This window comes from Triturus cristatus, chromosome 10 (genome assembly GCF_964204655.1).
Source record: "Triturus cristatus chromosome 10, aTriCri1.1, whole genome shotgun sequence".
Lineage (NCBI taxonomy): Eukaryota > Metazoa > Chordata > Amphibia > Caudata > Salamandridae > Triturus > Triturus cristatus.
Window position 1 is genome coordinate 186,693,262 of NC_140593.1, and position 15,782 is coordinate 186,709,043.

Here is a 15,782-nt window from a genome sequence, read left to right on the forward strand (position 1 = left end):
ACATTGGGATTTTGATTGGGAACAGAGGGGTCTTGAAATAAATTGAGAAAACTAAATTTATGATCTTAAACCCTGACCATACCATGCAAGCTAACCCCATGCTTATTGGTGTTGCTTTAGAGAGGGTTAAGGTCTTCGAATATCTAGGGCTATCACTCACTGACGCTTTGGACTGGAGTTGCCACATTGAGAAATGGAGACTCCAACTTTTACAGCATAGTGGGGCCTTAGTAAGAATGCAGCACAGTTCGTGTTTTCGCCCGATATCTCCTGTAATTTAAATATATAAAATGCAGGCTTTGGGTGATGCTTTGCATGGGTCTGAACTCTGAGGATGTAAAAATACATCCAAACTACAAGTCACAGAGAATAGTTTCCTACTAGGGCTTCCTAGTAGTACCCAGCAAATCCAACTCAGACTTGATCTGGGTCTGTGGCCCATTACTGAGGGAGCAGGGAACAGGCACATTCTTTATTGATGACAGATCTGGGTTACACCGGAGTTATCTTCCTATTGAGCTGGTCTTACCGAAGTGTTAAGAATACTGGAATCGAGAAGTATCCCATGGATTAGATATGTGAAAGACACACTATTAAGATAGGATGCGGAGATCTGTAGGAAGTGCCAGAGGCTGTACTGGCTATAAGCAAAACCCAAGTAAAAAAAAAAAAAAAAGAAAGATACCTTCAGTATAAACCCGATCAAGTATTGTAAGCTCCCTCCTATGGTACCCTGAGTGATTGTTCTCTTCAGACTAAGGTAAATTATCACTTTGAACACTTCCTTGATAAAATTGAGCCTCGTTGGCCAGTAAACTGTATCTGCAATTAGGTACAGATCCCTGCCTATTGCCTCCTTTACTGGTAGATTGGCTTATAAGTCAGAATCAACTGGGTGTTCTTGCCTTACCTGTGGCTCAGAAAGGGAAATAGTAGAGCATGTGTTGTTCTTTTGTGCAACTTACCTTCCCAGCAGGAAAAAGTGGCTTATTCCAATCTGTCAGCTCCTGGGTGTTAGAGAATATAACAATGCCCTTCATATCTTAAGGTTTGATGTAAGCCAACATATAGTCTTTGCTGTATCACACTATTTACTATCAATGTGGAGGTTGAGGCTAGAGGCAAGCTTTTAATTGGCCACCCTTGTCCCTAGTGTTCTCTACATTTTACCTAAAGGACTTATTACTTGTTTTATAACGGCTCTAAATCATGGGCATATTGAGACATAGTTTTCCCCCCATTGTCTTATCTTTATGTACTTTTAACATGTATCTCAACATCACTGCAGTTTCTATTCTCTTTTTAGATACACACATCAATGCAGACACTGTGGATTAGTTATATGTGTCAGATTGTCATGGGGTCCTCCAATTGTTTTAAATGGAGTAATACATTTTTTTTTCTTCTTACTATTGGAGGGTTCTGTATTGGTTTTATTGCACTTTCTTAGTGTTTTGATTTTTAGACCTAGATCTAGGATTGTGCTGCACAGACTTATCAATTGTATTTTAGACTTTGCCTATGAACTGAAATGTTAATACATGTTTTTAATCAACTCTATTCTAGACTTTTTAACTTTGTGATCCTGACATTGCCTATGAATTGAAATGTTAATGTATATGGTTAATGATTGAAATAACGTTTTTGAATTATATTATATCTGAAGATAGATTAGATTCCAGACACAATCCTCGTTGTGGCTACTCAGATTTTGTAATGGTTATGCATCTGGTTCAGGCCTACTTGAATTGAGATGATCCTAGTACCACAGGACTGTGTCTCTAATTAAATAAAGAAACCATTTTGGATGGGATGCATTGGTGATGAATGCAGCCCTGGTGGAGCATATGACATCTCAGCTTGAATCTCACTATGAATCAGATAAGAGAATGCCCCTCCTATATCTTATTTTTCTCTCATTCACTCTGAGTCACCAGAAGAATCAAGTTTTCAACAATTTCCAGATTCTCAGTGTGACTTTCTCTTGGGAGTTCAGACAATTATTGTGAAATAGGCCTTTGTCTCATTTTTAATGTCCCCAAAAGGAAGATTTACACTGAGATAACTCCTTTAAGCCCTCTTCAGCTTGCGTTTTGTTTTGTCAACTGTAATTTTGCATACATTTGTAATTTTATGACTGTATCCCTGATGGTTGCTTTGTGGGAAAGCTTATGGTCAATACACTAGACCCGAGTTGGTAAAAGTGACAAGCCAATGGTAAATCTGTGGGCCTCACTGGTTCACTGCAAAAAGATATGTCTAATGCCATATGTCTAATGACGTAGGTTTTGCCTCCTTATTGTGGAATGCATATGCTGACACCAATAGTCCTTCAAAAGTATTTTGTTTCCTAAACTTTCACAGATTACTGCAGCAGGAAATTATTTTGATATTGGCGACACCCTCTAACAATCCCTGGGAGTGGAAGAGTTGCACTGTGATAATCCTTGGTAGGCCAACTAAGTAGGCGTGGGTGGAAAGCTCCACTCCGCCCGCTGTGTGTGCAGAGATTTGCCTACCCCGCGTTCCGCTGAGAAGGCAAATCTCTACACACTCCACAGCAGAGTAGAGTTGACCAGCCCCTGTCTCCATCCCCCCCTATTAAGAATTAATTAAAACTACATTAAAAGTAAAAGAATAAATACTTACCTTGACTGCGGCGTCCCCGGGCTGCCGTCCTCCTCTTCATCGCCATCTCAGGGTAATCTGCACATGCGCGCGCGCGCATATGTGCATTTCTCGCAAGGAATGCGCAGGCGCATGCGCAGATCACCCTGAGACAGAGATGAAGTGGACTGCAGCAGCCCGGGGATGCCGAAGGTAAGTCTTTACTCTATTACTTTTAATGTAATTTTAATTCATTGTTAATAGGGGGGTGGCGGAGCGGATGGAATGTGTCCCCAACTCCGTGGACCTCCGCGTAGTCTGGCTCCGCCAGCTCCTCCCAGTGTTACCTCTAAGCAAAGATTGTATATGTTTTGCCAACTGTAATTTTGTACATATTTGTAATTTAGTGGCAGAATATCTAATGTTTGCCTTATGGAAAAGTGCATGCTCAATTCAGCAGTTCAACTAGGTGACAAGCCAATTTTAAAGGCTATTGATGTGATTGGTTCTTTGAACAAAGTTATGTTAGATGACATAGGTCTATTCTGTTAATTGTAAAACATTGCAATAGCAATAGACCAAACATTCTCATTATAAAAAGTGAGAGTTAAAGTCAATAGGCCTTTATGGATAGCTTGTTATTGCACCATGTTAAAGCTTATGGACATGTATCTTGTTGCATGGAATCGCATAGATTATCTTAAGTAGGCAAGCATTTTTGTTTTGATTACTGACTTTGAGAAACCATGAGGGGAGACAATTTGCACTGTGATAATAATCCATGCTGGATTTTCTTAGGAGGGTCTGACAGGGTTAGTTGTCTGGTTGACTCTTGTAATCAAAAAGATTCATTAAGAATATATACACACACAATCGCAAATATAAACATGCATAGACAGACTTTCCATCAGCCTACCTCTGTCATTGGTCTGGTTTATTGTCATTAATTCTCTGCTTCTGTTCTGAACAGCAAAATGCATGCAACAATTGATCAGTCCACATAATTGATTAGTTCTGTTGCCCAGTGAGTGACAAAGGTTTCCCTGAACAAATGTGAGCTACCGCATTAAAATAAGTTCATTTCAGTACCAGGGATGGACCCTGTTGCCAGTTATTTAACATTTAGTTTTCACATTTTATAGGCCTCTTTTCATTTTGGTTCATCTCATTTTTGTTCATACATTGGTGGCCATAATGGAAAGGTTTCAAATGGCATTTAAAGAAGGATGCCACCAGCAGTGTCCACACAGAATGAAGCAAGTTCCCCATTGCACTGTTTAAAAAAAAAAAAAAAAAAGGGAAACATTAATTAAAGGGAAAAATTATGTTTTATAAAAATGGGGATATTCATCTACTACTCCTCGCACTGAATGAGACTGCTGTTCTGGGACATGTGCACATTGTGCACAGGCAAAATGCCATAATTCACAAGGGGCCCAATGGCTCAAGTTGCTGCCTCATTGCCCTATGCTGTTTACAGACTTAGGATGAAGCAAATTGGGAATGACACTACAACAGACCAATGGATGAATAGAGCGGACTGAAAGCCCCAAGAAGAATGTATGTAAATGCAGGCATTTGAAGAATTGTTTGGTAAAAATATTAGTTCTTATCTAACAGCAGACTAATAACAATGATTGTGTAGAATAAAGGCTATAACTTATCATAATTGTGATTGGCATGGAGAGGGTGACCCTTATGATGTGCATCACTGTCGATGAAGACATCTACTGCCCCCAAATACAAGTGGCACAAAAAAGAAAATGTTACTTACCCTGTAAGTATCTGTTCATAGCATGTAATGCTGTAGATTCACAAGCTCTCCATAATCCTCCCATCTAGTGTTGGGTTCAAATGTTTGCAAGCTGCTTTTCTTCAAAGGAAATCTTTCAATTCATAGGTTATGATGTGACTCAACCTTAAATTGACGAGGCACATGGTCACCGACTCCATGTTAGATTGTGTTTTTGCACAGTGGGTGATAGTAGTATGGTGTGGCAAGTGAATGCAGTATGGTGCACATGTGCACTGGGAAAAGGGAATTAATTAATAAAGACAAGATCTGAAAATAGTGCCACATGCTTCCAGGTGGAGGATAGGTGCATATGGCTCTATAGCACTACACGCTACTAACAGATGCTTGCAAATAACATTTTCGCTTTGTAGCATGTGTTGCTATAGATACACATGCTCTGCAAAGGCTGTAAAGCAGCGTACCTCACTACAAGTGGTAGTTCCCTCCTAAACTGTCCTCTGTGAAACATTGAAGTATATGCCATAACACAAATAATTTAGCACCCTGCAAGAAGACGGAAAGGGAGACCCCCATTGAGGAATAGTTTTGACTCCAAGGTGGCAATGAGAGAGGAGCAGCTTGGTAGAAAATATTTCAACACAAATTGATACAGAACAAGGAGTGCAGAAACTGAGGAAGAGTAGAACAAAATACATTTTTTTATTACCAAAAATGTGTTTATTTTAATGTTCATGGTTTGATTCACTGTACACAGAAATGATATCCGAATACCACAATGAACATTAACATAAAATTAATAACAGCCTATGTACACAAATACATACGGTTAGTTGTATGTAGTATTTACACCCAGGCATATGTCTGGAATCCCCATAGTTTGTCAAAATTCTACATATGCGGTTGATTGGTTTATATAATTCCCAATTTATCAAAATGTTCAAATTTAGAAAAACATTCCATTTAACTAATATGTATGCCTTTTTACCATTAAGGCTTGGATATATACAGGGTCTTAAAAGTTAGAGACCAGACAAGACAGACAATTTTGGGGCATATCCTGCGAACAGTGCTTACTGGAAACAAAAGGCAACGTTACCGTAATCACCAATTCGGGTATTGCAAACTATTTTTTTTTTGTATCTGAACTTTAGGAACGGTAAAACATTTAATGTATATGTCCAGCAATTCATGTCTTTATATTTTTACAGATGCATTACATTTTGACCATTCTCAAATCAAACTGAAATAAGATATACACTAGGAAAAGTTATGTCAGCTTTCTATTCAACAGTTTTCTTCTACTACTGGTAGCATATCCTTATTCTAAAAAGGTGTACACAAAGAAAAAAGTACTTGCAATCCTCATGAATATTCTCTTTTATCTAGTCCTTACCACATGGCAATATTCGTCATAGACTTGCGTTGTTCATGTTTTAGAAGCATTTTGTTATTCCAGTTAGTTTGATTTTATAAACTAAAATAGGATGCAGAACAGACCTCAAAGATTTCTCATTTTATATTGAAAATTTATTTTTTAAAAGATGCTGTTAGCCCCTTAGTAACACTTCATGGTCTCAATACATGTTTATCTTTGTCTCAACAATTAAACATTCATTTCTAAAGAATATGGCTTAAGAAGAAAATGTAAATAGTACTCACTACACCAAGGTTTTCAGACATTGAAGTGATATTGCAGTGTATCATTGGTGTGTTAAACAAAACAATGTCTTACCCAATCACAGCACTAATATTTCAAATAATTGTGTTTCTTTGGTATGAGGAACTATTATTGCACTAAGCCTTTGCAAATAAGTGTTATGGGCTTTCACCTAAACAGCATATGGCTTCTTGCCTCTTTCATTTATTTGAGCTAGGTGATTTCAGGAAGAGAGAAATTCCAGTACATGAATTCTGATGAGATGGAGTCTCCCCTTGCAATAACTTATACAGTTTGATTGTTGTACAAGAATGCACCGCCATACACTTAAGTGTCGATGAATGATAGATGAAGTTAGTGAAGATTTCAAAACAGTACCAAAGATCCCCATTTTCAAGTAACCACCGTCTTTAGCATGAAATGTGATGCGTCATGCTCTTAACTAATGATATTCCTCAAGACATTTCAAAATGCAAACAAACCTTGTCACAGATTAAAGAGTTATATTATATTTCTGTTCTGTTTTCACTATGAAATTAACTTTTGAAAATCTAGAAAATTTCATTTGGAGATGTTTTCCTCGTGTACACATTTTATAATAAGGCAAGTGTAGAACATCTGAGATTATTTTGTTTTTATAAAATGTTTAATCTATATATATATATATATATATATAATGTGCTCCAATATAAAAAGTTATAAAGAGAGTATCACAAACACTGAGGATCCTGTTTGTAATTCAGTTATTTATATACACATTTGGTTTGAAAAATATTCTGGTGAAAAGATTCTATTTAGTTTGATGTAACAGTTTTCAACAAAATCACAGGCCAGTTTTAAAATGGTGGAAGACACATGATTAAGAAGAAGAAATATACTGTATAGTACACAGCCAGAAATGCTGGTAGAAGTATAAATCTGTTTTAAGAATGTCTATGATTTTATTTCATTTGACTTATTTCCCTTAAAGAAAATATTTCGTTTGAATAATTGTATTTTGAAAGAAATAAATATTTATATTTAATCTGTTAAAAGCGAATGTCTAATATTATGTCCATCAGGGTTGTAAACACATACGTTTCATCATAGTTCCACTTAGTAAAACACGAATGATTTACAAATAAACTCAAAAGAGTTGAGAGATTACAGATTATGTGCTGAAGGACAACACATGCCTATATCACTGTTTAAATAAGATAACTGTTTTGTATTCACAATTAAAGGTACAATAGCGAGAAAACCCATTGCAATAAACACAAAAGTGCACTTTGTTAGCATTGCCGACATGTGTTCAGAGTCTGAGGTAGTGATTCGAGCGGATGATAGTACACTGAATTCTTCATGTCTGAGTTAAGCAAGCAATTGACCATCAGTGCTTCAAATATTAGACATAGTTTGACTAATTGTTACTATCTTTAGGACATGCTCCATGAACTAGCCTCTGGTGTATATAGCAGGTTTTCATGCTCAGTTCTGAATGGAACCCCTTTTCAAACATGGGCAAGTTCCATTTACATTGGTGTTTCACTTCTGCAGTCTTGGCCACATAACCACTCTCATTCAACCACGTTGACTGTGCACCTAAAACAAGAGAAAGCATATTTTACTTCTATAGAAAGTTTAATATAAAGCACTGTCCTTGAGCTCATAAAATTTAAATTACAAATAAGCAGAGCATATGTATTTTCAAGGACTCTTTTCAACTCACATACAGAATATTATGAGTGCCCCGCTGTGTCAAAGAAAAGAGACATGACAAAGGCTTTGGAAAAACTTCAGATCAACCTAACGCTGCCCCCTACTTACTACATGTTTGAAAAGTGTGAGATGCAACCTCTTTTGTACCTCTGTAATCTCCAAACTGAAGTGTACATTCAGCACTTTAGCAGTCGACCAACCTCTTAATAGTATTGTGGTCTTGAGAAACCAAAAATGGGGTATATAAAGATAAATTGATTGTATATGGTTAGGTTTTTCAGTGTATATATTTTTACCACTTCAGTGGTATTTTCCAGTGTTTTTTCAACTTCCTAAAATTAATGATTAGTGGGTACGCAATTTTGAACAGCAACAAAATTTGACAGAAGCGGATTTCAAACAGTGTTTACAAAATACATTCACAGATTTCTTTTAGTTTGTTGTTCGATTTTATTTCAGAAAGCTCAGTGGGTTATTACTTGCATCCACCGATAATTGTGCTGTGTGCACATATCACAGCAACAGTACACCCATTGCTTTATCTCAGCTACGTTCTACAGCTTGCCATCACCAAGATTGGGTGCGCTTCATACCTTGCAAGTGAACATTAAAAAACATGTGCAGACTTATTGGTGAAGCAAGAAGTCACTGGCAGCAAACTAATAAGTTCATAAGAGTGTTGAGTTCAATTGTATGATGTCTCCATGTTTAGGTATATTTGAGCTTGTGTGCTTTGTATTCCAGAAATATTGATGTTAATGTTTGCTTAAAACAGATTCTTGTGTTAAAAAATATAATTGGCAAGATGCAGGAGTTACCTTTGCTCCACCACAGTAGATCACGTACAGACTAACGTGCATGGGTGCTAGACAAAGAGCAGGCTTGATCCATACAAATGCACACATTATATACGCCATTCTACACAGCATGTTTTTTGTGTTATTAATTAAGCACAAAGTTTAAATTTTAAGTGTTTTGTGTTCATGTGGACTTGACCGCCTTCCAGACCACTGTTTTTTTCCCTTCCAGGGAAATGGTTAACATCTGGCGGTGCACTGTGACCCTGCCTTCCAGCAAGGGCTGCTGCTCTGTAAAATGATCAGACATTTTTAATAAAAGTGTACAGATTTCTTTGATGAATGTGCTGGTCTTTATTTAGATTAATCCTACTCTGCCCATTTCAAACTCACCTGCACTGTAAAATGTATTGTTTAGTTAATAAAAACCATTACAATCAAGATAAAAACAACTATCTGTTAAAATCCTCCAAGTCGTTTTTTGCAAAAAGGAATGTGTGACTAGAAGTGAGAAGTCAATACATTACAGAATGGTTAAGTGCTAAAAGAAACTATTTGTTAACATTTTCTAAAATGTTTTCTGCATAATGCTGTGAGTTGTAAGAGATGAGCAGTCAGTTCATTACAGAACTGTTGCAAAATTGCACAATAAACAGCACAAGTGGTAGCTAATCAGGGCGACGATGCCTCAGTACAGCTTCTCCAGGTAGAGCTCGTTCAGCACTGCTTCAGCTGCATGTGTTGCTGTTCATTTTTGTCCTTCCAAATAGACGGTCACAGCAGGTAAAGTAAGCAGCTGCCTGAGTATGTTAACACATGTTGCAGATCTTGCCAGTACCCAGGGAGCAGAGTGCTTAAAAAACGATAGAAGATGCTTCCAGGCACTTTTGAACCCCTGGGCCATGCATACTTGTCTGATTAATATTCTCCGCTGGCGGTCAAGAGAAGTTCAACAGCATAGCAAATGCAACCATGATTCATGTGAGTAGGAACATAACCGACAGTCCCTTTAATCTTCGTCACTATGATCGGCCCAGGCAGGATTAACTCACCTGCATCTTAATGCGTATCTTAGGAATCAACTAAATAATTTAACAACTCAACCCAATTGGAAGTGACTTAGCAAAATTGTCGTTACAAATGAAACTATAGTTAGAATTCAGTGAAATTTCCATTTACACGCAACTAAGATACAATTACAGGCCACATGTCCACAGCAATTATTTTGTATTTATTTATGTCTTTTGAGGTTGAACCAAACTAGTGCAGGTGTTAGGTAATAAGTGGTTGCAATTTCCTACCTATTCTTTTTCCTGAAAAAGGGGATGGGGAAGTATTTGTTCTACATTTACCTTGTGATAAAGCAACAGGGAAAATATCCGGAAGACAAGCAATGCTTCTCTCTAGAGGTCAGATTTTGGTACTTCCTAGTTAATAGGCAGGTTTTGGACCTATTTAAAATCAGTTAAAACTGGAATACAGACACCCAGGAATGTGGTTTCATAGAAAACCAAGTTCATAGAATGGCATTTCTGAGAGATCATTCCACCTAAAATGCGTAATTTAAATTTTCATGATCAACAGAATTTACCTTAGGCATAAACAAATTCATAGAATGCCTTTTCTTGGAACTACGTTTTACATACTTATTTTTTTTAAGGTGTAAATAGAATAAATCTTGAATATAGAGTCCTTCTGTTGGTTTTTCTTCAAGTTTTGCATAGGTCCTTTTTCCCGTCAACCTCTTCCGTTCTGACAACTGTCACTGGGGGACGTTTCACTTTTATTAAAAAGCCATTGTGGTCGCGGAATAAATCTATAATACCCCTGAAATTCCTCAGATATGGTTCCCTCCATAAACCATTTATTTACATATACATATGTTCATATATACGAAAAAATATATAAATTATCCACATTTTTGTTGCAAATGCTAATTACCTGCAACTTCTTATTGCAGACTGCTCCTGTATATCCGGGGCGACACGAGCACACGTTAGGCAGCACACATTTCCCGCCATAAAGACATTTTAGGTTGCATAAGGCTGTAAAGCATGGACCGTATAAAACATGTGAGAATTAAAAACAAACATACCTTATGACAATATTACACATTCTATGAGACAGTAAGTTTTGCATATTTCTAGGAACATCGGTCATCGCACATTCTAAGGAACAGCTCATGATATGCTTACGAGTTTGGCACTGCATTCCTTCCCAGTCCGGAGGACAATGGCACTGGTCCGGCCCAATGCACTCCCCACTATTCTTGCATTTCTGAAGACAGATAGCTGGAAAAGGGGCAAGAACAAATACATTATAATTACTTGGACAAATGTATGTGGTGAGGTAAAGATGAGAGACAAGAGCAAAACATAAGTCTTTGAAAAATTTACGTATTTGAGAAAGTTTGAACGATACTCATTCATCACTACACCGTATCCTAATGTAATATAACTAATTACAATAATACGGTTACTACTAATGATTCAATAAATATAAAGCTATTAACACTACTACTACTATTATTAGAATCATACTTTGTCATCATAGACGGTCTGCATGGAACATGAGGCACAATAAGATTGTTCACTGGGCTGTGGCAGAGTCTGAGTCTGAGTGAAGAGAGGAGGTACCAGGAGCGCCCCGTACAGGTAAGAGCAGGGGGTGTGGGGTGGGGGGGCAACAGATGATGACTAGGTAAAGTTACATTTTAAAAAAGAAAACCACTTACCTTGCACTTGCCGCATCGCCAAGTCGGCGATGCGGCAAGCGCAATATAAGTTGTCTTTTTTTTTTTATTTAATTTTACCTCGTATTAGTCTGTCAACTCCCCCGTGCCCCACCCAGCCTCACCACTCTTACCTGCACGGGCCGCTCCTGGGAGGTACAGGGTTGCCGACAGTGTCCATTGCATCCACAAGCGATTATCTGCTCCTCACATTCCTAAGTGCTGCTAGGAATTAAACCAGGCCACCACAGTCCTTAAACCCCATCACACCACCACGGTACAATACTCACTTAACAAGCCCTTCAACATGGCTTGTGCCCCTTCCCGGTAGCAATCCTGCCTCAGGTTCGACCAAGTGCTCTGCCACAGACTCTGCTACAACATACTCGCAGAACTCATGCTGCATGCTCAGGCTCACTATTGTGTGTTACAAGTTTAAGAGTGTTATGCTTTATTGTCTCTCTTTACTAATGTATTCCTGTATACTTTGATGACCGTATAATATCTGCCATATCAATACTTACGACATTTAGAACCAGGTAAATCAATAAAGCTGGGTTACAAAAAATACGGTTGGCTTGGAACATTTGATTTAATATTATCGTCCACAAGAAATTGCTATGTGTTTCAGCAGCCTTGGAAGTATGAATGGATGAATATGCTAGAGTGGGGCATGATGCTGTAACTTGCATATCCTACTTAACAGATTTAAATAGCAAGCGCATACCTCACTAGCATTTTAACTTCACACAAAAACAAAATAAATCCTTGTGAAAATAGCATAATTCATAAATGCTAACACACATAGTTAGCACAATGTTATTTATACAACGCTCCACGCCATTGTTTTGCCCGTTCTATGCAAATAAATATCAGGTGTAATGACACTCAGTTTATGAACCTCAGAAGGAGAAAAGGCTGAGTTAACAATTCCAGGAATTGTTCTTGTGACCAGCAGATCACAACATATATCAGTACTGTGCAGACGTCTCTAAGCTAGTCTGCTGGCTACAGAGAGCTCTTAATGAAGAAGGGATGTACAAGGAAGCAATCAAAACTACCTAGATAAGTGAGGTGTTGTTGAACTGGGACAACAAAGACTATGTGAAGTCAGTGCTATAACCACAAGACCTTTTAAACATGGTCTCAATCATCTGTTCCACTGAAGAGCAGGTGAAATAAGGTGCTTTAGTGCAGGCCTACCTCATGTTTTTCTTAAATCCAAATACAAACACATTAATGGCCCTCAACTTGTTTAGTTCGATCCCTAATCAATACCCACCAAATACTAACGACAATGCACTGCTGTACGAATCTCATAACATAACACAATAGCATAAAACAACACAACATAGCATAACATAAAAAACACAATATAACGGACCCCTTAACTACAACGTTAACACATTTAGTTATAAAATGTTAAGGTTTCCTATAAATCAGAATGGCCACACCGTCGAGAAAAAATTCGGTATTGCTATAATCCTCATATTTTTCATTTGGATGCCCCTTTTCTGCATTATATTTGTTCATTTATTACAATGTACGCTTTAATATATAAATTCACAAATACCAAGATCGTTAAAATATTTGTTTCAGTGCAATGTTATGGGAGGGTGCTGCCCAGTGGGTTCTCTTTCTCATGCTGGTACCTTAAGCAAAGGCCTGATACATAGTTTGGCAGTAGGCAAAAAGGTAGACTATGGCTTTATATCCCTGCATTTTGTCTGTTCTCCATATTCAGAGATGTCTGCCAGGACCGTGGAGCAGTGACGTGGCATGGACAAAGAGGGCTCTGGCCCAGGGCCCCAGCCTTTCAGGAGGCCCTCCTATATTGCCATCTCTGTTCTGCAGAGAGTCTTGCCCTGATGACCATCAATAATTCTAAAACAGATTGTTTCAAATACCGTTTTCCTTTAATTTATTTGTAATCTGGTTAATGTGTGAGAGTCTATTACAGACATCTTGCAGACAAATGTGTTTATGTGTAAGAGTGGGCGGAGAACTCCGCTCATGGAGTGTGCGGAGTTTTGCCTACTCCGCGTTCCACTGAGAACGCGGAGTAGACAAAGCGGAGTAGGCAAAACTGCGCACACTCCGTGACAGAGCGGAGTTGCCCTGCCGCCCGCCTCCACCCCCTACTAAAAATGAATTAAAATCACATTAAGGAGGAAAGGAAAAAGACTTACCTTCACTGCGGCATCCCTGGGCTGCCGTCCTCCTCTTCCTTGCATGTCCAGTTGATCTGCACATGCGCGCGCACCCATGAATGCGCATTCCATGCGAGAAATGTGCATGTGAGGGAGCGCGCGTATTTGCAGATCACCCGGAGATGCGAGGAAGAGGAGGACGGCAGCCCAGGGATGCCGCAGTGAAGGTAAGTCTTTTTTTTTTACTCCTTATTGTACTTTTAATTCATTTTTAATATGGGGGTAGAGTTGGGTGGTGGAGCAGAGCTCCATGGAGTTTGTCCCCAACTCCATGGACCTCCACATAGTGCCGCTCCGCCAGCTCGGCCCACGGTTATTTATGTGTCATGCAACATCCATAAAAAAAAATCTGTAGATCAAAACAACACCTCACATGTTCATATGTCATTGAGATTATGTGCAGAAATATTAGTGAGCTGCTGCTATGTTGAAAAAAAACATTATCACAAATATTAGATGTAAACACATGTAGAATTTGGACGAGTGTGCCTTTGCATTGTCACTGACCTGGCCAAAGGCGGCGTGCAATAACTGATACTGTATCATAAACTCAAAGCTATACCGAAAAGGGACCCCAAAATACATTTTGCCTAGGGCCCTCAAAATCCTTAAAATATCACTGCAGCATACTTTTTTTATACCGTGGCAGGAACCGCCATCATGGCAATTCCTGTGAATGTAAGAAACGTTTGACGGACGGCTGCATCAGGCATGATAGCCAGACGCCAAACTTTTCCAAAGATTTTTCTCCCAAACCGGGATTTTGTTTTTGAAAAATAAAAAAAACTCATGACCCACACAACATAGAAGTTTTCTCCCATGGCATAGGGGTCATTATTCTTCATTTTCCTGACCCTCAACACCAAGATATTCCTAGTGGTGACAGCCGATACAAAAAATGTAAGCTATCCAACCACCCACTCTAAATAGGGGGTACAATCAGATGGCTTACCCTTGATGGCTTTTACTCCTTTGGCTCATCAGAGTAAACTTGAAACCTACAGAGTAAATTCTAATCAGAGTGTGTAAACCTGACGGTCAGCCCATATCTAAGTCAGATGGGCAGACAGTGAGTTTGGCAAGGAGGTTCTCTATTGAGACAAAGTACCCTTTCTTCCAACATGTATCTATCTCTATCTTGTTTTCAATTCTACTCAGACCTGAACAGCTGCCCTTCTGAACAGCTGTCCTTCTGCTAGTTGCAGTTCTGCACAACAGCCAGCCCCAGAGATCCACAGCAATACAGGAAGAGAATGATTCATAGCTGAAACCATGGATAATACAATATTTTGAATGACACATCAATGTCACTGGTCCAGTCCTTTTTAAAATATTCTGCCAATTTCTTTATTGCTCCTGCTCTCCCACAGGATCAATTAGTGACTTTAATAGCACTAGGTCTTATTAGTCCCTCAGCTCCCTCTGCGCATTTTCCTCTTTTAAAAAACATGAATTCTGACCTACCTGCTCCTCCAATAGCACCTTCCAATCAACCTGCATATTATCCAGTGATGTCAGCTGTTTGGCGACTAATTCCATTTGCACAGCTTGAATTTATATGTCTTGCCCAGCCACGAGCTCTCCTTACCAAAAACCTGATCTTCCCACTTCAGTAATTGCAAATCAGCACCAGGCCATGGAATGCTGCCAGCAGCCACTGACTCTCCTAGCTAAAGTGGCCTTCAAGTTCTTAACTGGTGCCTCTCCCAACCGAGTCTCTAAAACAACCAGACTAATCACTGACTTCATGTGCTGAATCAGATCAACTTTGTTCCTCTACCTACTGTACATTGTCAACCACTCATAATTTGTTACACAGCAATGACCATCCCCTTTCTGACACTAATTTCAACATGACTAGCCACTGAAAATCCTAGTCCAACTGCTAAGCCCCCAACTCCTAAACTGATTTCCTCTATAGTACCTTAATATCCCTGTCCTGCTACAGACTTTAAATACTAATATGCTGACTTGCCTGTTTAATGTGTGACTTGCTTCTGGTGCTCATCTACTTATATTTTGAGCCACTGACTTTGTTTTCTTAAATGTTTCTCTATTAAAAACTTACTGAAGCCCTCATAGGCCACTTGCTCCCTATATCATCCAGTTGCCCTACCAAGGACAACCCCTGCAAAGCCAATGGCTCCCTACCTATCTTTCTAGCCAAAAGCCACTCACCAATATTAGTGCAGAGGCTTTCACTCACTTATCCCACCCATGTTTGGCTACTCATTCTCAGCATTTGACTGCACAAGATCAACCACCGAAAACCTCTTTCCATTGTCTAATTCAATCTAATGGCTCAGTGACTCGCTTAGTCAACCAC

General features: G+C 38.8%; 1 protein-coding gene across 4 annotated transcripts in view; it reads right to left on the reverse strand.

Moving 5' to 3' along the window:
* Nucleotides 1-5,057: 5,057 nt before the first annotated feature.
* Nucleotides 5,058-15,782, reverse strand: part of VWDE (von Willebrand factor D and EGF domains) — a 384,361-nt gene continuing 373,636 nt past the window's right edge. For all 4 annotated transcript variants that reach the window (XM_085630788.1, XM_085630785.1, XM_085630787.1 and 1 more), the window contains 3 exons: nt 10,711-10,806; nt 10,457-10,560; nt 5,058-7,601 (listed from right to left, as the gene is read on the reverse strand). In XM_085630788.1, coding sequence (XP_085486914.1) covers nt 7,581-7,601; nt 10,457-10,560; nt 10,711-10,806 — 221 coding nt within the window. In that variant the 3' untranslated portion in view covers nt 5,058-7,580. The remainder of the gene's footprint in view (nt 7,602-10,456; nt 10,561-10,710; nt 10,807-15,782) is intronic.